Genomic DNA, 25,086 nt, shown 5'->3' on the forward strand with positions numbered 1-25,086 from the left:
ACCCTGGATTTTAAGGAGCAGCTCACAGGAGGAAAGAGAAACGGCGTAGCGGTTTGGGGTGGGAATTCCAGAGCTTAGGTCTTGTTCGCTGAAGGCGTGGTTTCCAATATTGGAGTCAGCACAAGCCGTCTTGTTACTGACAATAAGCACCAGCAACACTGTGGCTAATGCTACTCAACTTGCAGCATTTTCCAGCCCCCCCCCCCGTATTCTCCAGGGCTTCCGCCATGCCCCTCCCCCACTGGGGGGAATTCGCGACGGCGCGGTTCACTTGTGCTTTTAACAGTTGGGAAACAGGCGCCGTGGCTGATGAGGGAGGGAGAGGAGGCAGAACGTGGAGATGCGTGACCGCGGGCTGCCGCTCCTGACACCGGCCGGGCTGGCTAGGGTGCAGCGGGGTGTGGGGAGGGGGCATTGACCAGCGGATGGGCCATGGGGCCAGGGTGTCCCCCACGGGGGCGAGGTGCCAGACACGGACCGCCATTGCCGCGGCCTGCAAGGCAGCCATCTTGTTGTGTACCCCACTGACCGCCCACCATGGCCCGTTGTTCTGCAGAGTGACACCGGCCATATCGGTGCCCACACCCCACCACCCCCGAACCCCAACCTCCGCCGTAGAGCCCCTTCAAACTGGCCGCCACCTGCCGTCAGGGCACCCCTTGGCCCACCCAAGGGGGATGCCCACAGTAGCCCCTACAGGAGGGTGCCGGATGGGGCCTGCAGAGCGTACCACTGGCATGGGTAGCGCAGCAGGGATGGGCCCCCATGGTGCTGGACACTGATGGGACCAAGGGTCTGGAGATGGGGTGGGGTTGGGGGGGGGGGGGGGGGGGGGAGACCATGCAGGGGCAGGGTCCGCAGTGCAAACTGGGGCCACCAGGTAGCCTGTTGGACCTGGTTGGGCGCGGGGGTAGGCGCCATGCTAACACCTTGACCTTTCACCCCCTGCAGACAATGGATATTGTAATTCAACCAGCGATGCTGGCCTTTCTCCTAGTCGCTGCAGCCCTGGGGATGCAGTCAGGCTGTACAAGCTGGAGCTGTTTGAAAAGGAGGACGTTGCAGCAGCATAGCCTGTCTCAGAGGAACAACAGGGCGGGTAGCCCCCGCCCAACAGGCCGAGGAGGAGGTGGGAAGGAGGCACCACGTGAGGCCTCGCGTGTACCGGCAGCGCCTGTCATTCGAGGACTTGCTGGACCGGAGACGCCGTCGAAGACTCTGGCTGAGCAGGGGGACAGTGCCACATATCTGCCAGGCACCATGGGGGGAATGGGGGAAGGCACCCGCCCCTGGTGGCCGTCACGGTGACGGTCGCCCTGAACATTTAGGCGATGGGCTCCTTCCAGGCGCCGAGTCGGGATCTGTCCGGGATCTCACAGAGCTCGGTGCACAGGTGCATCCGCGCCGTCACGGAGGCCCTATATGCCCAGTCCGCACAATACATCCATTTCAATGTGGACCAGCCCACCAGTATCCCCGGGCAGCGGGGTTCGCCGCCATCACCAAGATGCCCGGGGTCCGGGGTGATCGACGGGATGCATGTACCCCTACGAGCACTTGCAGATGACCGGCCGCTCTACACAAACCAAAAGGGGTTCCACTCGATGAACGTGCAGCTGCCGTGTGACCATGAGATGAGCATCATGCACATCTGCGCCCGATACCCAGGCAGCGTGTACGATGGTTCCTGACCTCTTCAGGCATCCCACCAGCTGGGAGGTTGGCTCCTGGGTGACAGGGGTTACCCACTGTGGTTGTGGCTGATGGTGCCTATCCGGAGGCAACAGACTGACGCGGAGAGTGCCAGGCTTGGACATATTCCTTTTTTTTGCTGAGAACGTGTCTCCGTGTACTTCTAGCGAGTGTAAATGAGCTACATTGCAAACCTAATTTGCTATAGTGTAGCTATGAGCACATTCAGCATTGTTCAGTAAGTGTTGGACCTTTTGGTTTGGGTTTTTCAAGCACAGTCTGGTTAAATAGGGGTCTTTATTCTGCCTGTCACAAACAACTGAAGGAAGGTGTTGTTTAATTCGATCAGCCATTTGCTGGGATGTTAAGCCTACGAACCTGACGTCACACCGGCTCTGTAATTCTTATGCAACGTTGCTCAATTGTGGGGCAGGCAGAACATCGTTTTAGTGAAGGCAGCATCCAGTAGTGGAAAATACCATTTGCATAGACACTGCATAGTAGGCATGTACAACAACTTGCTTCACCTGTTGTTTACATTTTGTAAACAACCAATTTAAGATAAGCAGTCGAGCTCATAATGTGGCTCATTTACACTCACGCAAAGCGACATACATTCATGCACAGGGACCCCTTCTCTGCAAACAAAAGGAATGCGTTCAAGCCTTGTGACTTTTTTGAATTTTCTGGGAAACAGGGGAGCCTATTGCTTCCTCATGGTCACACCTCAGCCAATCATAGTTAACTTGCCAACCAAACAGCACCCTCACCTCCTGTAGTAGAAATTGTTGCGATTGTTTGAAATTTGGTAGTCTTGCATTTGTCCTGATGAGTACAAGTTGATAAGTTTCAGCAACATGTCTCTCTTCTCAGTAATATTCATGTTCTATATCACAAAGTGACTATATATATATATATTATTATTTTTATTCATTTTTTTCCGGGATTGGGCGTCCCTGGTTAGGGCAGCATTTATTGCCCATCCCTAGTTGCCCTTCAGAAGGTGGTGGTGAGTTGCCTTCTTGAACGCCGGCAGTCCTTGAGGTGTAGGTACACCTATTCTGCTGTTGGAGAGGGAGTTTCAGGATTTTGCCCCAGGGACATTGAAGGAGTGGCGATGTATCTCCAAGTCAGCGTGGTGTGTGGCTTGGAGGGGAACCTCCAGGTGGTGGGGTTCCCAAGTATCTGCTGTTCTTGGCCTTCTAGATGGTACTGGTCATGGGTTTGGAAGGTGTTGCCTAAGGAACCTTGGTGAGTTACTGCAGTGCATCTTGTAGATGGTGCACACGGCTGCCACTGTTCACCGGTGGTGGAGGATTTGAATGTTTGTGGAAGGGGGAGCAATCAAGCGGGCTGCTTTATCCTGAATGGTGTTGAGCTTCTTGAGTGTTGTTGGAGCTGTGCCAGGGTCAGAAGGTGAGTTACTCGCCGTAGGACTCCTAGCCTTTGATCTGCCCCTAGGATGTTGATTGTTGGGGATTCAGTGATGGTAATGCCATCGAACGTCAAGAGGCGGTGGTTAGATCCTTTCTTGTAGGAGATGGTCATTGCCTGGCACTTGTCTAGCACAACTGTACTTGCAAATGTACCTAATATATAACTTTGCCCCTTGCCCGAGGTCCTGTGACCCTCAGCTCTCTCTCTCTCAAGGAGGAAAGTAGCCTATGGTCCTCTGGGACTATGGCTGCTTCCATATTATGTAAAGCTATATTCTAACGGATTGATAGTGGCAGGTAATCTTAGGTCAGGATTTTCTGCTCCCCCCACCCACCCGGCGCATTTTGCGGAGGTCGCCATCATAGGCCCATGGTGGGATCTTCTGTTCCCGTGCTGTTTTCCCATTGTTTGTGCCCTACGCTGAGATTCCAGACTCGTTGATCGTGAACTGTTGCATCGATAAGTTAGCTGCTACTAACAGCACAAGGTGAACCTGCCAGTTATCATCTGGCCCACTAGGTGGTACCAATTACAGAGTCGTCGCGAGGTGATGGCTCTTCCAGTTCTCCAATAATGTCAGGAGAATCAAAGCTGTAGGCGGAAGGAAGGATGTTAAACTTAGTCCGAATTCCTTTCATGGTATAAATAAATTCAGGCAGCGTTTTCCGGGATAAAACTCTTTCATTGATGGCAGGGCTCATTCGTCCTTCAATTCGAGGATGACGTCGACTCAGAGTGATGAGTTTCTGCCATGGATCAGCATGTGACTGAGTAGGCCGATTCTCGACCTGCTGATCTGTGGGCACAGGGGGCAGGTCGCCCCATGAGGTAACGGAATCCGGAATGCAGGATCAACTCCCTTTTCTTTCCTTCTTTGCCTCGTCATGACCACGTTGTGACTCAGAGCGTGATGAAGCTCGACGGCAATATTGGTAGCAAGCTCTGCCCAGCCATTCATCTCAATGCTGCCGTGCTTCAGTGAGAGTTTCACGGTGTCTCTGGGGCACTTTCTTTGTCCTCCCCCTGGGACACCGAACGTTTGAAAGCTGGGAAAACAGGACCTGGCGGGGGAAATGGCTTTCGGCCAATGGCACACAGTGTTCATTCCATTGCAATTGATTTTTCAGGGGTTTTGCCTGAATGTTTGGGGAGCAGGCTTCAAGAAGGACACCAGAGTTTGTTCAACGTTTGTCCCATTGAATCCGAAGGATATGGCGGAGGCATTGCTGGTGGAATTTCTCCAGTGCTCTTGTGCGTCGCTGATACGCAGTCCGGCTCTCACGGCAGCACGGGAGTACGGTGATGATAACCGCTCCGTACACCGGGACTTTCACTCACCTGCGGGGGTCTACGTTGTCGAACACTCGCTGCTGCAGTTTGGAAAAGGCTGCTCTGGAGCAGCTGATCCAGTTCTGGATCCCCTCATCCACGGAGGCCTTTTGAGAGAGGCCAAGGAAGGGGAAGTGTTCAACATTTTCCAGCGTCTCTCCTTCAACATATACGGGAGGTGGAAAGTTTGGTTGATCAGGTCTGGGCTGGTGTAAGTTTTGTTTTGACAACACTCAAGGACAGGCCGAGGCAACAGCACTGCAGTCACCCCGAAACTGTCGATCATGAGGTCTATGGTGGTCAGTTTGGTTTTAGCACGGAGGCGACTGAGGTTAAAGAGTTTCTCATCGAAACAGCTGTGTTCTGGCGGGCGTTTCAGCTTCTTGAGCGTTGTAGGATCCGCACTCATCCAGGAAAGTGGAGAGCATTCCATCACAATCCTGACTTGTGCCTTGTTGATGGTACAAAGTCTTACAACACCAGGTTAAAGTCCAACAGGTTTGTTTCGATGTCACTAGCTTTCAGAGCGCTGCTCCTTCCTCAGGTGAATGAAGAGGTCTGTTCCAGAAACACATATATAGACAAATTCAAAGATGCCAAACAATGCTAGGAATTCGAGCATTAGCAGGTGATTAAATCTTTACAGATCCAGAGATGGGGTAACCCCAGGTTAAAGAGGTGTGAATTGTATCAAGCCAGGACAGTTGGTAGGATTTCGCAGGCCAGATGGTGGGGGGTGAATGTAATGTGACATGAATCCCAGGTCCCGGTTGAGGCCGCACTCATGTGTGCGGAACTTGGCTATAAGTTTCTGCTCGGCGATTCTGCGTTGTCGCGGGTCCTGAAGGCCGCCTTGGAGAACGCTTACCCGGAGATCAGAGGCTGAATGCCCTTGACTGCTGAAGTGTTCCCCGACTGGGAGGGAACATTCCTGCCTGGTGATTGTTGCGCGATGTCCGTTCATTCGTTGTCGCAGCATCTGCATGGTCTCGCCAATGTACCACGCTTCGGGACATCCTTTCCTGCAGCGTATGAGGTAGACAACGTTGGCCGAGTCGCACGAGTATGTACCGCGTACCTGGTGGGTGGTGTTCTCACGTGTAATAGTGGTATCCATGTCGAGGATCTGGCACGTCTTGCAGAGATTGCCATGGCAGGGTTGTGTGGTGTCGTGGTCACTGTTCTGAAGACTGGGTAGTCTGCTGCAAACAATGGTTCGTTTGAGGTTGCGCGGTTGTTTGAAGGCAAGTAATGGGGGTGTGGGGATGACCTTGGCAAGATGTTCATTGTCATCAATGACGTGTTGAAGGCTGTGAAGAAGATGACGTAGTTTCTCCGCTCCGGGGAAGTACTGGACGACGAAGGGTATTCTGTCGGTTGTGTCCCATGTTTGTCTTCTGAGGAAGTCGGTCCGGTTTTTCGCTGTGGCGCGTTGGAACTGTCGATCGATGAGTCGAGTGCCATATCCCGTTCGCACGAGGGCATCTTTCAACGTCTGTAGATGTCTGTTACGCTCCTCCTCGTCTGAGCAGATCCTGTGTATACGGAGGGCTTGTCCATAGGGGATGGCTTCTTTAATGTGTATAGGGTGGAAGCTGGAGAAGTGGGGCATCATGAGGTTATCCATGGGTTTGCGGTAAAGCGAAGTGCTGAGGTGACCGTCCTTGATGGAGACGAGTGTGTCCAAGAATGCAACTGATTTTGGAGAGTAGCCCATGGTGAGTCTGATGGTTGGATGGAACTTATTAATGTCATCGTGTAGTCGTTTCAGTGATTCTTCGCCGTGGGTCCAAAGGAAAAAAATGTCATCGATGTATCTGGTGTATAACGTCGGTTGAAGGTCCTGTGCGGTGAGTAGGTCCTGTTCAAACTTGTGCATGAAGATGTTGGCGTATTGGGGTGCGAATTTGGTCCCCATGGCTGTTCCGTGCGTCTGGATGAAGAACTTGTTGTCGAAGGTGAAGACGTTGTGATCCAGAATGAAGCGGATGAGTTGCAGAATTGCGTCTGGAGATTGGCAGTTGTCGGCGTTGAGTACTGAGGCTGTTGCAGCAATGCCGTCGTCATGGGGGATGCTGGTGTAGAGTGCCGAGACGTCCATTGTGACGAGGAATGTTCCTGGTTCAACTGGTCCATGGGTGCTGAGTTTCTGTAGGAAGTCCGTCGTGTCGCGACAGAAGCTGGGTGTACCTTGTACGATGGGTTTCAAGATGCCCTCGATATAGCCAGAGAGGTTCTCACACAGGGTCCCATTGCCTGAAACGATAGGGCGGCCTGGTGTGTTGGCCTTATGTATTTTCGGGAGGCAGTAGAGATCTCCAATGCGGGGAGTACGTGGGATGAGAGCACGTAGGGTGCTTTGAAGATCTGGATCCAAGGTCTTGATCAGTCTGTTAAGTTGGCGAATGTGTTCCTTGGTCGGATCTGCGGGTAACTGGCTGTAGTGTTCTTGGTTGTTCAGTTGTCGGTATACTTCTTTGCAGTAGTCCGTTCTGTTCAGTACGACAGTGGCCCCCCCTTTGTCTGCTGGTTTGATGACGATGCTGCGGTTGGTCTTGAGAGCGCGGATGGCATTGCGTTGTGCTTGGGTGACGTTCGGGGCTGTCTTGTGAATGCGACTGATGAATCTGGCATTGACGCGACTCCTGACGGCTTGAGCATACATGTCGAGTCTAAGGCAGCGGCCTTCCGGAGGGGTCCAATTCGACTCTTTCCTCTTCGGTTGCCGCACCGCAGATCTCTCGGTCTGCTGTTCCGGTTCATTGGTAGTCTGCTTGGGTTCGCTGTTGGCCTCTTGGGGTCTGTGGAAGAATTCCCGGAGCCTCATTCGCCTGATGAATTCCTCCGTGTCTGCCGCGAGACTGATGGGGTCCATTTTGGTGGTGGTGCAGAAATTGAGCCCTCTGCTGAGGACTTCGATTTCGTCTGGTTGAAGGGTGTAGTCTGACAAGTTGACAATAGATTTCCCTGTATTGTTTTCTACTGTGACACCGGGGGTGGCTTGGTTGCTGCCGGTGGTGATGCCAAGTTTCTCAAGCTTTCTGTTCTTGGTATGCATATAGGTGGCATAGTATTGTTGTCTCATCTGTTTGGCGGTGTTCCGCAGCTAGTCTGCTGCATCCTGAGCGCAAGTTGAGACTATGGCCTCTATCTTGGTTTCCAGGTTGCGTCGTCTGCTGTAGAGCTGGCGGACAAGCTGTAGAGCTTGTTGATGGGAGAGGGGTTTGGGGGGAGTCAGGACGTGAGTTACTCTCCACAGAATTCACAGCCTCTGACCTGCTCTTGTAGCTTCAAAGTAGAGAATGAGTCTTCGCGGGAACTCCACCATCTCCGGCGTCACTTTTTCCTTTTGGTGAAAGGCAGGCTGGCACCAAATCCCAGAATGCCAATTCGCTCCAGGCTATGATCTAATCAGTATGTGAAATAGTCAGAATTTTTTAATGGATACCGCAGGTATATTTCCCTCTCATTGTGAAGATAATGAAATTAAGAAAACTTGAAAGCATTTCCATTACTGTAGAATCGCTACAGTGCAGAATGAGGCCATTTGGCCCATCAAGACTGCACCGGCACGGAAAGAGAACACGACCTAAGCCCACCCAGGTTGAGAGGGTTGTTAAGAAGGCGTACGGTGTGTTAGCTTTTATTGGTAGAGGGATTGAGTTTTGGAGCCATGAGGTCATGTTGCAGCTGTACAAAACTCTGGTGCGGCCGCATTTGGAGTATTGCGTGCAGTTCTGGTCACCGCATTATAGGAAGGATGTGGAAGCATTGGAAAGGGTGAAGAGGAGATTTACCAGAATGTTGCCTGGTATGGAGGGAAGATCTTATGAGGAAAGGCTGAGGGACTTGAGGCTGTTTTCGTTAGAGAGAAGAAGGTTAAGAGGTGATTTAATAGAGACATACAAGATGATCAGAGGATTAGATAGGGTGGACAGTGAGAGCCTTTTTCCTCGGATGGTGATGGCTAGCACGAGGGGACATAGCCTTAAATTGAGGGGAGATAGATATAGGACAGATGTCAGAGGTAGGTTCTTTACTCAGAGAGTAGTAAGGGCGTGGAATGCCCTGCCTGGAACAGTAGTGGACTCGCCAACACTAAGGGCATTGGATAAACATATGGATGATAAGGGAATAGTGTAGATGGGCTTTAGCGTGGTTTCACAGGTCAGCGCAACACTGAGGGCCGAAGGGCCTGTACTGCGCTGTAATGTTCTATTCTTCTATTGTTAACTCCCCGTCCTATCACCGTAACCCCACCTAACCTGCACATCATTGTACACCAAGGGACAATTTAAGCATGGCCAATCCACCTAACCTGCACATCTTTGGATGTGCACCCACTCAAGTGGTTACAATGTGAGAAAGTCCTGCTCAGCCAGTGCCACATTCACTCCTATACAAGATAACATGGTCTAACTGGTTAGGTTTTCATCCATTGCGTTATCTAAATCATTCAACAATAACAGCAATAACCTCTTGCACTGCTATAGCTCCTTTAACTGAGCCAAATATCGCAAGGCACTTCCCGGGAATGCTCGCAATCAAGATTTGACACCGAACCATTGAAGATGATATCAGGGTAGATAACCAAAGGATTGGTCAAAGTGGTCAGGTTTCAGTAGTGTCCTGCTTTTCCATATCCCTTTAATTCTGGGTGGCACAGTGGTTGGCACTGCTGCCTCACAGCGTTAGGGGCCCGGTTTCAATTCCAGCCTCAGGTGACTGTTTAGAGTTTGCACTTTCTCCCAGTGTCTGCGTGGGTTTCCTTCGGGTGCTCCGGTTTCCTCCCACAGTCCAAAGATGTGCAGGTCAGGTGGATTAGCCATGATAAATTGCCCCTTAGTGTCCAAAAAGGTTAGTTGGGGTTACTGGGTTATGGGGATAGGGTGGAGGCATGAGCTTAAATGGGGTGCTCCTGCCAAGAGCCGGAACAGACTTGATGGGCCGAATGGCCTCCTTCTGCACTGTAAATTCTATGATATGATTTTATCAATTGCTCCACTATTGGTGGCCATGCCTTTAGTTGCTGAGGCTCTAGGCTCTGGGATTCCCTCACAACTCTCTCTCTCTTCCTCTCTCTACCTCTCTATCTCTCTACCTCTCTCTCCTACTTTAAGGTTCTCCTTAAAACCTAACTCTTTGACCTCCCAGCGCTTTATACTGCTCGATATAAGGAGATTACGTAGAACAATACGGTGACCAGTGTATGTTTCATAGAATTTACGATGCAGAAGGAGGCCATTCGGCCCATCGAGTCTGCACCGGCTCTTGGAAAGAGCACCCTACCCAAGGCCAACACCTCCACCCCATCCCCACAACCCAGTAACCCCACCCAACACTAAGGGCAATTTTGGATACTAAGGGCAATTTATCATGGCCAATCCACCTAACCTGCATATCTTTGGACTGTGGGAGGAAACCGGAGCACCCGGAGGAAACCCACGCACACACGGGGAGGATGTGCAGACTCCGCACAGACTGACCCAAGCCGGAATCGAACCTGGGACCCTGGAGCTGTGAAGCAATTGTGCTATCCACAATGCTACCGTGCTGCCCCAATGTAGTTCAGCAAAACCCAGCAGGTGAGGACATCGTTAGCCCTCCTTCGGCAGCATCCTCCAAACGCAAGACCACTACCACCTAGAAGGATAAGAGCAGCAGATACCTGGGATCCCGACCCCCTGGAGGGTCCCCTCCAAGTCACTCACCACCCTGACTTGTAAATATATCGCTGTTCCTTCACTGTCGCCGGGGCAACATCCTGGAACTCCCTCCCTAACAGCACAGTGGGTACACCGCCACCACATGGACTGCCGCAGTTCAAGAAGGCAGCTCACCACCACCTTCTCAAGGGCAATAAATGCAGGCCCAGAGAGCCAGGCCCACATCCTGCAAACAAATTTTTAAAAATAACAGATGTAGGCTAAGAAAGAAGAAAACTTAGAAATACTGAGATTGAATTTACACTTATTTGGCGTCTCTCCTTATGCTGACTCCACCCATTTGTGTGGGAGGTGCAGTTTTCTGCTGAATAAGAGGACTGGCAGAAAAGACTGCATTCTGATAGGGTCCTTCGTGACCTCGCACGCCCCAAAGCACTGCACAGCCAATGAAGGGCTTCTTTGAAGTGTCGTCGGTGTTGCAAATGCAAAAAGCGCAGCAGTCAATTTGAGCACAGCAAGCTCCCACAAACAGCAGTGAAATAAATGCCCGAGATAATCTGTCAGAGTGACCAAGGCAGAGGGGAGGAGGCCCTTGCTCTTGCATCAAAACAGTGCTTTGGGATCTGTTGTGTCGACCCGAGTAGGCTCTTTAACATTACATCAGAAAGGGCAGTGTCTCTCACAGCCTCAGCACTGGGAGTGTCAGCCAAGATTTTGCGCTGAATAGAGTGAGTGGAACTTGAACTTACAACCTTCGAAATCAGAGGCAAGTATCTTACTGAGCCACGGGCTCCTTCATTTTGATAGTGCCTGTGACGACTGGTCGGCCTGATTTGTCCCAGAGTGTGTCGCAGACCCAAGTTGGGGAGTCTGTGGTGTTGATTGCTGAATTATCTGAACGGGCGCTAACACTATGTATGGGCCTAACATTGTTCCTAGGTGGGGGGCCTGGTTGTTAGTGGCGTTGCTGGTTTGGTGGGTTTTGTCGGCATTCGCGGGCGTAATGTCCCATGTATCCACAATTATAGCAACCTCGTGGTGCCTGTGCTCTGGGGTGCTGTCCTTCATGTCTACCCTCATTTATCCATGCTGGGTCCTGGTTAGTTCTAACTGGGTGCATATATGCTTCTACCTGTTCCTGATCTGCCTTCCTGTGTAGGGATTGTTCCCAAGCTCTAGAGTCGCTTTAATACCCAAACTTCATTGTGTGTGGCATCTGCAGGGTCGTAATTCACACAAGCCTTTTGACCTGCTTCTGTGGCGTGGGAGACTAAACTGCGGGACCATTTAGTTGTGTCGTTGTTATCTAAGTGTGCGCGGTTCAAATCCCCAAATACTGCTGTAAAATGGATCCAGAGGCGACCTGCAGATGCGGTCGGATGCTCTCCCTTCTTTTGCCTACAACGGTTTAAACATTCTACTGGGTCTCCCTTGTTGTACCCGATCGCATCTAAAATGGCCGTTTTCATCTCCTGTAGGGTTCCTCCTCCTACATTCTGGGGTTTTGGTAAAGCTGAGCTGACGGGCTGGTCAAGGCTCATTACTATAAGTTTAAGTTCCTCCCTTTCGTCTAGACCGGGCATAACCGTTTGCTGTCGTACTCTCTCAAAAACATTATGTGGGTCTGCGGTGGGTTCGAATGGATCAATCTTAGCGCGGGCATCTCTCAATTGGGTGATGGATAATGGGGTGGTGTAAACGCAATCGGGCTCCTCCCGATCCGATGACGTGCGCTGTGTGGTGACCGGATTCATGGGGGTGTGTGCTGCCTGTGCAGTCGATGGTGTGGGTGCTTTCCTTTTCGGGGCCTGGGGGGCTCTATTGTGATTTTCTGTATCCTCCACATATCTCTGGGCGGTTTCATTTAGTTCTTGCCAATTGGGGGCACCTTCCTCATCTAAATTTTGTCCCGTACCAGCCTCCCCGAACAGGCGCCGGAATGTGGCGACTAGGGGCTTTTCACAGTAACTTCATTTGAAGCCTACTTGTGACAATAAGTGATTTTCATTTCATTTCATTTCAAAGGTATCTCTGAATCCGTTTTGCACTGACAGCAGTGACTGCAACCTCTCTATTTGTTGATACATTTCGCGTGATCTACTGTGCTCTGTCTTTGTTCTGTAGTGGAGCTATGGAGCGCTCGTAAAGCTGCCTTTAAATCCGCGCATTGTCTTGTTAACTGTGCTACCTACTGTTCTGTCTCTTCTCGTACCAAAACTGCGCGCTGTGTATCTTGGTCGGCTTTATCGTACTGGGTCTGAAAGCTGCTAAGGTGAACTAAACAAGATTGGTGTGCCCGTTTGGCATCAGCCATCTCTTTATCTTTAGCTGCCAACTGTTCCCGGAGTTGCTCATTAATCTTTTCACATTCACTGTAGTTTCTCTCATTCTTCTCTTTCTCATCTAGCTGTCTGCAGAGTGTCCTCATGACCTCCCCTGTGCCTCTGACTGTGCCAAACAGGACACTATTGCCATCGGCTTTCGAACTTCCCCTGCGTTTTCTTATGTACCTCGGTTAGGTTGTCCCACCAGGTTTGTCCTATGCTTCCTGGACCCGACTCTTCATTTGAACAAAACTCGGACCAAAGGGGCCATCCTTTCCCCTTAAAATACTTCCTCAACTCTTCTTCGCATATGGGGCACTGCTCTGCTCTGTTGGTCGCTGTGACCTCGGGTTCCTGCGGGTTCATTAAACGTTCCATCGCTTTTGTGGCCATTGCTACTAATATCTCATTTTTCCTACCGTTAATCTCTGTTTTCCTACCGTTAATCTCTGTTTTCCTACCGTTAATTTTGGACAGGGGGAATAAGGCGGTGATTCGAACAGCGGGTATGGCCTAGGCTATTTTCCGGTTCACAATACTCCCGATAATTTTACGCAAAATCTAACGAGTTTACCTTATATCCCTGTTCGTATGCATGCAAGTTAATACACACTTCCGAATCTTGGTGATTTGATCGATACGGGCCTTACACTTGTGGTTCTTTCACTTTTTTCTCGCAATTGGATTTCAAAGTTTTGTGGGTTCTCTCGGAGTGACAAAATCACTTCTAAATCGAGTCCCACCAGAGTCGCCAATAATGTTGCCAATCGGCACCAATAATGTTACCAATTAATAATGATGCTCTTTAGAGTCGCCAGGTATCAAATGATACCACCACAAGGCTTTATCTGATATCGATCAAAGGACCACACAACCAGTTAGTCAGTTCAAGTTCAAAGATGGTTTATTTACACACAAGGATTACTTTGACATGCAACACAAAACACTACAAATTAAACTACACCTAACAACTACAATAATCTATACTTAACTTCAGGGCAACCGGCTCTGTGCAGATGGATAAGGCCTTTGTCCGGATCTTGCGTGGCTGGGTGGAAGAAGTGGCTCTGTTTCTGCTGGGCTCATCCGTCTGGCAGCGATCGTTGGTCTTGAACTTGTCTGTCTGGTCATTATGCTGCACTTGGGTTGGCATAGGCTGGATCCAAGAGAGACCTAGCACATGGCTGTGTCTCTTATCCCTCTGGGATTTCACGCTCTTTGGGGCGGTCCTTAACTTGGACCCAATAATTCGACAGGCTTCGATCACTGCCTTTGATTTTGGCCAATAAAGGGGCGGGTGCCTTGATGGCTGGGAGTGTCCTTAGCGGTCATTGACCTTGGCTGTTTGGGCTCCCTGAGTAAAGGGAGTGGCGCCGATTAGTCTGTATCTGTATCGGTTACCTGAGTACAGTCCTTTTGTTCTGGGGAAATGGGCCATTAGAATGCAAACCAGCGGGGGATTCGATCGCGTCCAGCTATCTGGGTTGCAAATACACACACAAGCTCTGAGTGGGTCTGAATCCTGGGTTGGCCGTAATTCCCATGGTCCTTTGCAGGTGACCATCTGAGATGGCTACACCGCCGGAGGAGAATCCAGCCCCTGGCAAATGGAGTACGATGTGGAAAAATGTGAAAGTGTCCATTTTGGCCACAAGAATAAAAGAGAAGCAGATTATCTAAATGGCGAGAGAGTGGGGAGCGCTAAGGTGCAGAAGGATCTGGGTGTTCGAGTGCAAGGATCACAAAAGATTAAATATGCAGGTGCAGCAAGTAATTAGGAAAGCTCATAGAATGTTGTTTATTATTGTGAGGGGAATTGATTCCAGAAGTGGGGAGGTTATGCTTCAGTCACAGAAAATGCTGAATAGACACAGCAGGTCTGGCAACATCCGGGGAGAGAGAAACGGAATTAATTTTTCACCTCTGACGAAGAGTCTTACTGACTCAAAACATTAACTGTTTCTCTCTCCACAGATCCTGCCAGGCCTGCTGTGTTTATCCAGCATTCTCTGTTTTTTAATTCAGGTTTCCAGCATCTGAAGAAATGTTGTTTTTGTTTAAGCTTCAGTTGTACAGGGCCTTGGTGGAGTACATCATCTGCAGTACCGCGTACAGTATTGGTCTGCTTATTTAAGGAAAGATGTAAATGCGTTGGAAACAGTTCAGAGAAGGTTTACTAGACTAATACCATGGGATGGGTGGGTTGTCGTACGAGGAACGATTGGACAGAATAGACTTGTATCAGCTAGATTTTAGAGGCAACTTGATCGAAACACATAAGATCCTGAGGAGTCTTGACAGGATGGATGTGGAAATGATTGGTGGAATCGTCCCCCAAATTTGTCAGAGTGTCAGTTTCAGACTGAAAACCGACGTGTCGCTCTCTAGCTTCACAGCACAGCTTTCTCTCCAGAGTTCGTGGCAAGGTCAATTCCACAGAGGTCAGGGTGCCGTCATTAAAGGGCGCCCTGATCAGGGCTAAAAATAACCTCCCCCCATGCCCCACAGACACGGTGGAACCTTCACAAGCACCAGGGTGACCCCCCCCCCCTTCCCCCGACCACAGAGGCATCAGGGCATTTCCCCCCACACAAGCATTGGGCCAACCACGCCACTATCACAGACATAGGGGCACCCCCTTCCCTTCCCAGGCATTGGCCTCCCCACCCCACAAGCATCAGGGCACCCCCCCCCCCCAACGTATATAAGGGGACCCTCCACCCTGTGGGACACTCCAGTCTGTCGCTGTAAGGGGGCAATGCCAGAGTCCTGTCCCAGTCATGGTCCCTCACCACCCAGGGCTTAAATCTACCTGTGGTCATCATGACTGATTCTCGCTTTTGAAAACCAGTCGTGATTGGCGCCAGTGTGACGTCACGCCAGCTGGGTGGGAAGATACGGGGGGGGGTCTGAAGTAGCGAGGTCAAACCCGCTAATGATATTATAATCGGGCAGCACTGTAGCACGGTGGTTAGCACGGTTGCTTCACAGCTCCTAGGTCCCAGGTTCGATTCTGGCTTGGGTCACTGTCTGTGCGGAGTCTGCACCTTCTCCCCGTGTTTGCGTGGGTTTCTTCCGGGTGCTCCGGTTTCCTCCCACAGTCCAAAGATGTGCAGGTTAGGTGGATTGGCCATGATAAATTGCCCTTAGTGTCCAAAATTGTCCTTAGTGTTGGGTGGGGTTACTGGTTATGGAGATAGGGTGGAGGTGTTGACCTTGGGGAGGATGCTCTTTCAAAGAGCCGGTGCAGACTCAATGGGCCGAATGGCCTCCTTCTGCACTGTAAATGCGATGATAATCTATGATAATCGGCGTTATATGAACAAGAATGACTTGACCTCTTCCTGGACGTAAACCTGATCGTGTCATCCGAGTGTCAGAGTGAGTCGAGGAAGATCCTGAACTAAAACCACGCTGGCACAAATCATGTTTTTGGTCTCTCGCGAGTTTAGCGGCCATTACGTGATTCGTGTCCGTGGTTAGCGGGGCTGCTGAATCGGGGCTGATATTTAAAAATAACCGATTAAAAATAACCGGTCCCCCATTTAAGACGGAGGTGAGGAGAGTTTTTTCCCTCAGTGGGTCGTGACTCTCTGGAACTCTCTTCCTCAAAGGAAGCAGTCTTTGAATTATTTTTAATGTGGGGTTGTTTAGCACAGAGCTAAATCGCTGGCTTTGAAAGCAGACCAAGGCAGGCCAGCAGCACGGTTCAATTCCCGTACCAGCCTCCCCGAACAGGCGCCGGAATGTGGCGACTCGGGGCTTTTCACAGTAACTTCATTTGAAGCCTACTTGTGACAATAAGCGATTTTCATTTCAGGTGACAATCGGCTCGGGGCTTTTCACAGTAACTTCATTGCAGTGTTAATGTAAACCTACTTGTGACACTAATAAAGATTATTATAGGGCAGACCAGGCAAGGACGGCGGATTTCCTTCCCTAAAGGACATTAGTGAACCAGATGGGTTTTTACGACAATCAACAATGGTTTCATGGTCATCATTAGACTTTTTAATTCCAGATTTTTATTGAATTCAGATTTCACCATCAGCAGTGATGGGATTTGAACCTGGGCCCCCAGAGCGTTACCCTGGGTTTCTGGATTACTAGTCCAGTGACAATACCACTATGCCACCACTGCCCCTATCAAGTATATCTTAAGCTACAGTGGTCTCATTAACCCACAAAGCCCTTTTAATCACACAGGGTGATGTGATAAGACACATTCCTCTCTGTATAGAACCATAGTTAGGCCACACTGGGAGTATAGTGTTCAATTCTGGTCGCCACACTACCAGAAGGATGTGGAGGCTTTAGAGAGGGTGCAGAAGAGATTTACCAGGATGTTGCCTGGTATGGAGGGCATTAGCTATGAGGAGAGGTTGAATAAACTCGGTTGGTTCTCACTGGAACGACGGAGGTTGAGGGGCGACCTGATAGAGGTCTACAAAATTATGAGGGGTTCAGAGGAGGTTCACAAGAATGATCCCTGGAATGAGGAGCTTTTTGTATGAGGAACAGTTGAGGACTCTGAGTCTGTACTCGTTTTGTGTTTAGAAGGATGAGGGGGGATCTTGTTGAAACTTACAGGATACTGCGAGGCCTGGATAGATAGAGTGGATAGTCAGAGGCTTTTTCCCAGGGTAGAGGGGTCAATTACTCGGGGGCACAGGTTTAAGGTGCGAGGGGCAAGGTTTAGAGGAGATATACGAGGCAAGTTTTTTACACAGAGGGTAGTGGGTGCCTGGAACTCTCTGTCGGAGGAGGTGGTGGAAGCAGGGACGGTAGTGACATTTAAGGGGCATCTTGACAAATACATGAATAAGATGGGAATAGAGGGATACGGACCCCGGAAGTGTAGAAGATTTTAGTTTAGTCGGGCAGCATGGTTGGCACAGGCTTGGAGGGCCGAAAGGCCTGTTCCTGTGCTGTACTTCTCTTTGTTATTTGTTCTTTGAACCCAAGTGAGTGTCTGTAGATTTCTTGTCAAAATTCCCCCAGGTGATTCTTAAACTATGAGTCACCGTGTCTCACTGAAATATGGCTTCCACACGGGTGAGTTCAAATTCTGTTTTTAAAAAGACACACTTTCAAATCTTCTTTTAAACAATGCTTTCTCTCAGTTGTTTGCATTGAAAAATCCACCCTTTTCAACAACCTCTGCATTGCCTGTTACCGTTGGGATGGTTCTAGCATCCTCCACCGTGGAAACTGAGGTGCAACTCCCGACCACCATAGAATCATAGAATTTACAGTGCAGAAGGAGACCATTTGGCCCATCGAGTCTGCACCGGCCCTTGGAAAGAACAGCCTACTTAAGCCCACACCTCCACCCTATCCCTGTAACCCAGCAACCCCACCTAACCTTTATGGACACTAGGGGCAATTTAGCATGGCCACTCCACCTAACTTGCACATCTTTGAACTGTGAGAGGAAACGGGAGCACCCGGAGGAAACCCACGCAGACACAAGGAGAACGTGCAGACTCCGCACAGACAGGCACCCTGGAACTGTGAAGCAGCAGTGTGAACCACTGTGCTACCGTGCCGCCCAGGAGAGAGGTGGCAGGATATCTAAGTGTGAACGTGGACAACGTGGTGGGAATATAAGAACATAAGAACTAGGAGCAGGAGTAGGCCATCTGGCCCCTCGAGTCTGCTCCACCATTCAATGAGATCATGGCTGATCTTTTGTGGACTCAGCTCCACTTTCCAGCCCGAACACCATAACCCTTAATCCCTTTATTCTTCAAAAAACTATCTGTCTTTATCTTTAAAACATTGCTTCACTGGGCAAGGAATTCCATAGATTCACAACCCTTTGGGTGAAGAAGTTCCTCCTAAACTCAGTCCTAAATCTACTTCCCCTTATTTTGAGGCTATGCCCCCTAGTTCTGCTTTCACACGCCAGTGGAAACAACCTGCCCGCATCTATCCTATCTATTCCCTTCATAATTTTATATGTTTCTATAAGATCCCCCCTCATCCTTCTAAATTCCAACGAGTACAGTCCCAGTCTACTCAACCTCTCCTCATAATCCAACCCCTACAGCTCTGGGATTAACCTAGTGAATTTCCTCTGCACATCCTCCAGTGCCAGTATGTCCTTTCTCAAGTAAGGAGACCAAAACTGAACACAATACCCCAGGTGTGGCTTCACTAACACCTAATACAATTTTAGCATAACCTCCCTAAAACTCCATCCCTCTAGCAATGAAGGACAAAATTCCATTTGCCTTCTTAATCACCTGTTGCACCTGTAAACCAATGTTTTGTGACTCATGCACTAGCACACCCAGGTCTCTCTGCACAGAAGCATGTTTTAATATTTTATCATATAAATAATAATCCCTTTTGCTGTTATTCCTACCAAAATTGATAACCTCACATTTGTCAACATTGTATTCCATCTGCCAGACCCTAGCCCATTCACTTAGCCAATCCAAATCCCTCTGCAGACTTCCAGTATCCTCTGCAATTTTTGCTTTACCACTCATCTTCGTGTCGTCTGCAAACTTGGACACATTGCCCTTGGTCCCCAACTCCAAATCATCTATGTAAATTGTGAACAATTGTGGGCCCAATACTGATCCCTGAGGGACACCACTAGCTACTGATTGCCAACCAGAGAAACACCCATTAATCCCCACTCTTTGCTTTCGAGATCATAGAACATTACAGCGCAGTACAGGCCCTTCGGCCCTCGATGTTGCGCCGACCTCTGAAACTACTCTAAAGCCCATCTACACTATTCCCTTATCGTCCATATGTCTATCCAATGACGATTTGAATGCCCTTAGTGTTGGCGAGTCCACTACTGTTGCAGGCAGGGCATTCCACACCCTTACTACTCTCTGAGTAAAGAACCCACGTCTGACATCTGTCCTATATCTATCTCCCCTCAATTTAAAGCTATGTCCCCCTCGTGCTAGACATCACCTTCCGAGGAAAAAGGCTCTCACTGTCCAACCTATCCAATCTTCTGATCATCTTGTATGCCTCAATTGAGTCACCTCTTAACCTTCTTCTCTCTAACGAAAACAGCCTCAAGTCCCTCAGCCTTTCCTCATAAGATCTTCCCTCCATACCAGGCAACATTCTGGTAAATCACCTCTACACCCTTTCCAATGCTTCCACATCCTTCCTATAATGCGGTGACCAGATTTGCACGCAATACTCCAAATGCGGCCGCACCAGAGTGTTGTATAGCTGCAACATGACCTCATGGCTCCTAAACTCAATCCCTCTCCCAATAAAAGCTAACACACCGTATGCCTTCTTAACAATCCTCTCAACCTGGGTGGCAACTTTCAGGGATCTATGTACATGGACACCGAGATCTCTCTGCTCATCCACACTGCCAAGAATCTTACCATTAGTCCAGTACTCTGTCTTCCTGTTATTCCTTCCAAAATGAATCACATCACACTTTTCTGCATTAAACTCCATTTGCCACCTCTCAGCCCAGCGCTGCAGCTTATCTATGTCCCTCTGTAACTTGTAACATCCTTCCGCACTGTCCACAACTCCACCGACTCCATCTGCAAATTTACTCACCCATCCTTCTACACCCTCCTCCTGGCAATTTATTAAAATGACAAACAGCAGTGGCCCCAAAACAGATCCTTGTGGTACACCACTAGTAACTGGACTCCAGTCTAAACATTTCCCATCAACTACCACCCTTTGTCTTCTTCCAGCTAGCCAATTTCTGATCCAAACTGCTAAATCACCCTGAATCCCATGCCTCCGCATTTTCTGCAGTAGCCTACCGCGGGGAACCTTATCAAATGCTTTACTGAAATCCATATACACCACATCAACCGCTTTACCCTCATCCACCTGTTTGGTCACCTTCTCAAAGAACTCAATAAGGTTTGTGAGGCACAACCTACCCTTCACAAAACCGTGTTGACTATCTCTAATCAAATTATTCCTTTCCAGATGATTATACATCCTATCTCTTATAAACCTTTCCAAGGTTTTGCCCACAACAGAAGTAAGGCTCACTGGTCTATAGTTACCGGGGTTGTCTTTACTCCCCTTCTTAAACAAGGGGACAACATTTACTATCCTCCAGTCTTCTTGCACTATTCGTGTAGACAAAGATGACTTAAAGATCAAAGCCAAAGGCTCAGCAATCTCCTCCCTAGCTTCCCAGAGAATCCTAAGATAAATCCCATCCGGCCCAGGGGACCTATCTATTTTCACACTTTCCAGAATTGCAAACATCTTATGAACATCAAGCCCTTCTAGTCTAGTAGCCTGAATCTCAGTAGCCTGAATCTCAGTATTCTCCTCGACAACATTGTCTTTTTCCTGTGTGAATACTGACAAAAAATATTCATTTAGCATCTCTCCTATCTCCTCCGACTCCACGCACAACTTCCCACTACTGTCGTTGACTGGCCCTACTCTTACCCTAGTCATTCTTTTATTCCTGACATATCTATAGAAAGCTTTCGGGTTATCCTTGATCCTACCTGCCAAAGACTTCATGTCCCCTCCTGGCTCTTCTTAGCTCTCTCTTTAGGTCCTTCCTAGCTAACTTGTAACCCTCGAGCACCCTAACTGAACCTTCATGCCTCATCTTTACATAAGCCTCCTTCTTCCTCTTGACAAGTGTTTCGCCTGCTTTAGTAAACCACGGTTCCCTCGCTCGACCACTTTCTCCCTGCCTGACAGGTACATACTTATCAAGGACACGCAGTAGCTGTTCCTTGAACAAGCTCCACATTTCCATTGTGCCCATCCCCTGCAGTTTTCCTCTCCATCCGATGCATCCTAAGTCTTGCCTCATCGCATCATAATTGCATTTCACTCAGATATAACTCTTGCCCTGCGGTATATACCCATCCCTTTCTATCACTAAAGTAAACGTAATCGAATTGTGGTCACTATCACCAAAGTGCTCACCTACCTCCAAATCTAACACCTGTCCTGGTTCATTACCCAGTACCAAATCCAATATGGCGTCATCTCTCATTGGCCTATCTACATATTGTGTCAGGAAACCCTCCTGCACACATTGGACAAACACGGACCCGTCTAAAGTACTCGAACTATAGCGTTTCCAGTCAATATTTGGAAAGTTAAAGTCCCCCATAACAACTACCCTGTTGCTTTCACTCCTATCCAGAATCATCTTTGCAATCCTTTCCTCTACATCTGAGACCTGAGGAAGGAGCAGCACTCCAAAAGCTAGTGACAGCGAAACAAACCTGTTGGACTGTAACCTGGTGTTGTAAGACTTCTTACTGTGCTCACCCCAATCCAACGCCGGCATTTCCACATCATGGCTGCCATTCACTTGAACAGCTAGGGTCTCTTGCTCAGGTACACCTTCAAGTTAGGATGACCCCAATGCATGTATGCAAATTTCCCCGTGACAGCCAATCAGCAGCTCCACTCTACTGCCCTCTGCTGGATGCTTGTCTTCACTTGAACAGCTAATGTCTCTTGCTCAGGTACACCTTCAAGTTAGGATGACCACAATGCACGTATGCCAGTTTCCCCCGCGACAGCCAAACAGCAGCTCTGCTCTACTGCCCTCTGCTGGATGCTTGTCTTCACTTGAACAGCTATGGTCTCTTGCTCAGGTACACCTTCAAGTTAGAATGACCACAATGCACGTATGCAAATTTCCACCGCGACAACCAATCAGCAGCTCCGCTGTACTGCCCTCTGCTGGATGCTTGTCTTCACTTGAACAGCTAGGGTCTCTTGCTCAGGTACACATTCAAGTTAGGATGACCACAATGCACGTATGCAAATTTCCCCTGTGACAGCCAATCAGCAGCTCCGCTCTATTGCCCTCTGCTGGATGCTTGTCTTCACTTTTACAGCTAGGGTCTCTTACTCAGGTGCACCTTCAAGTTAATCTATTAATTAACCAATCCTCTCTCCATGCTACTATTTTGCCCTTTATGCCATGGATCTTTATCTTACGCAGCAACCTTTTGTGTGGCATCTTGTCAAAGGCTTTCTGGAAATCCAGATATACCACATCCATTGGCTCCCCGTTATCTACCGCACTGGTAATGTCCTCAAAGAATTCCACTAAATTAGTTAGGCACAACCTGCCCTTTATGAACCTATGCTGTGTCTGCCCAATGGGTCAATTTCCATCCAGATGCCTCGCTATTTATTCCTTGATGATAGATTCCAGCATCTTCCCTACTACCGAAGTTAAGCTCACTGGCCTATAATTACCCGCTTTCTGCCTACCTCCTTTTTTAAACAGTGGTGTCACGTTTGCTAATTTCCAATCCTCCGGGACCACCCCAGAGTCTAGTGAATTTTAGTAAATTATCACTAGTGCATTTGCAATTTCCCGAGCCATCTCTTTTAGCACTCTGGGATGCATCCCATCAGGGCCAGGAGACTTGTCTACCTTGAGCATTGAATGAGTAACCCAGAGGCCCAGGATAATGCGCTAGGGGCAAGGGCTTAAAACCCGTGACAGCAGCTAATAGAATTTAAATTCAACGAATAAAGCTGGGATTGAAAGCTAATCTCAGTAATGATGGTCATCAACCCATTGTCGATTGTCGTTAAAAACCCATCTGGTCCACTAATGCCCCCTCAGGGAAGGCAATCTGCCGCCCTTACCTGGTCTGGACCACATGTGACTCCGGACCCACAGCAATGCCCTCTGAAATGGTCCATTAAAAGCCACTCAATTGAAGGGCGACAGGAGACGAGCAAGAAATCCCGGCCTTGCCAGCGACACCCATATCTCATGAAAGGATAAAGAAAACCTCAGGGTGGGGGAGTTGCATCTTTAAAGCTCGTGACCCAGGCAAAGATTTCAATCTCCATTTGAGCCTTGAGTAATTGGGTGAAGGGATCAAAAGTCCACATGTTCCTGTTGGGATCCCTTCGCTTTTAGTCTGCAAACTCACCTTAATTAAAGTTCGTTAAAACCTTTCAGGCAGCAGCATTAATCATGACTTCATTACAGTAGGTATGTAAGTTGAGGTGAGGTTTGCCGCTGTAACAGCCGGACAATCCTTTCCCTGTAGCTATTAGAATGAATTCTTCAGTGAGTTTTATCTTGCCAATCTATCTGTGATTTTTTCTCTTTCTGTCTCAAACTGCAGGCTGTGAAAAGTTACCTGAGGACGGAATGCAAATGCCATGGCCTGTCAGGGTCCTGCACCCTCAGGACGTGCTGGAAGAAAATGCCCAACCTGCGGGAAGTGGGCGCCCGCCTCTTGGATCGCTTTAACGGCGCCTTCAAGGTGATGGGGGGCAACGACGGGAAGACCCTCATCCCGGTGGGCCAGAACATCAAGCCCCCCGACAGGCACGACCTGGTCTACTCGGCCAACTCCCCCGACTTTTGCCAGCCCAACCGCAAGACAGGGTCGCCGGGCACCCGGGGCAGGACCTGCAACAGCACGGCGCTGGACGTGAGCGGCTGCGACCTGCTCTGCTGCGGCAGGGGCTTCAGGGACCAAACGGTGGTGGTCGAGGAGAACTGCCTGTGCCGCTTCCACTGGTGCTGCGTGGTGCAGTGCAAGAAGTGCACTGTCCGCAACCAGTTGAGCCTGTGCTTGTGACCGGGTGGTGGGTGGCAAAGGGGGATGGCGACGAGTGCCTGAGGGCAGGGACGGGTGTGGAGAGGGAATGGGGGGGGGGATGCGGGTAGAGGTGTGATGGTCAGGTCTAGCCAGATGCATTCCTGGATGCCGTTCTGACACACAGCCCTCCCACCCCCCAGATCCCGTCACCTCCGAGCAGCCCCCGCCCACTCGTCCTCTGACACCTCCGCATTTGCAACTCCCGACCACCATAGAATCATAGAATTTACAGTGCAGAAGGAGGCCATTCGGCCCATCGAGTCTGCACCGGCCCTTGGAAAGAGCACCACACTTAAGCCCACACCTCCACCCTACCTCCGTAACCCAGTAACCCCACCCAAACTTTTTTGGACACTAAGGGACAATTTATCATGGTCAATCCAACTAAACCTGCAACATCTCTGGACTGTGGGATGAAACCGGAGCACCCGGAGGAAACCCACGCAGACACGGGGAGAACATGCAAGTTCCGCACACCCAAGGTGGGAATCGAACCTGGGATCCTGGAGCTGTGAAGCAACTGTGCTAACCACTGTGCTACAGTGCTGCCCACCTGGGAAGCGAATAGGCTCTTTCCTTACCTGGTTGAGTGACTCTTGACTGCCTGTCCAACAGATATCTGTCCTCACCCGTCCCCAACTCCAACATTCTTTATAATTAATCAGCAAACTTCTTTGAAGGAAGTCAAACAAAACCACAATTTTATTTACACCCCCGATGATCCCACTCTTGCTCCCGGATTTTGACTCAGGGTGGTGTCGCGGAAATGAATCTCCAATTCCGGAAGGTTCCAGCTCAGCCCTGGAGGGTTTGACAATCCGGACTGAAACGTCAGTCTCCACAAACCCACCGTTCAGCTACTTGACGGAGATTCCTGTGAGGCAAAGTGGGTGGGGGGGGTTAAACCCAAGGAAAGAGCCCCCCACACCTATACAACCTACGGTGTTGCATCCTAATGACATGGGAGAGATGGAGAGGTCCATAGGAAGAGCTCCCAGAGGAAAGCCTCTGACAACAAAAAAACATGTTGCACTGACATAACTGTGGCGATGG

The 25,086-nt window shown here is 49.6% G+C and overlaps 1 protein-coding gene across 1 annotated transcript in view; it reads left to right on the forward strand.

Annotated features, from left to right (window-relative positions):
* LOC140386786 (protein Wnt-6-like) overlaps positions 1-24,039 on the forward strand; it is a 101,739-nt gene extending 77,700 nt beyond the window's left edge. The window contains exon 3 of the mRNA XM_072469485.1: positions 23,551-24,039. Coding sequence (XP_072325586.1) covers positions 23,551-24,012 — 462 coding nt within the window. The 3' untranslated portion in view covers positions 24,013-24,039. The remainder of the gene's footprint in view (positions 1-23,550) is intronic.
* Positions 24,040-25,086: the final 1,047 nt, after the last annotated feature.

This window comes from Scyliorhinus torazame, chromosome 2 (assembly GCF_047496885.1).
Source record: "Scyliorhinus torazame isolate Kashiwa2021f chromosome 2, sScyTor2.1, whole genome shotgun sequence".
NCBI classification, from domain to species: Eukaryota; Metazoa; Chordata; class Chondrichthyes; order Carcharhiniformes; family Scyliorhinidae; genus Scyliorhinus; species Scyliorhinus torazame.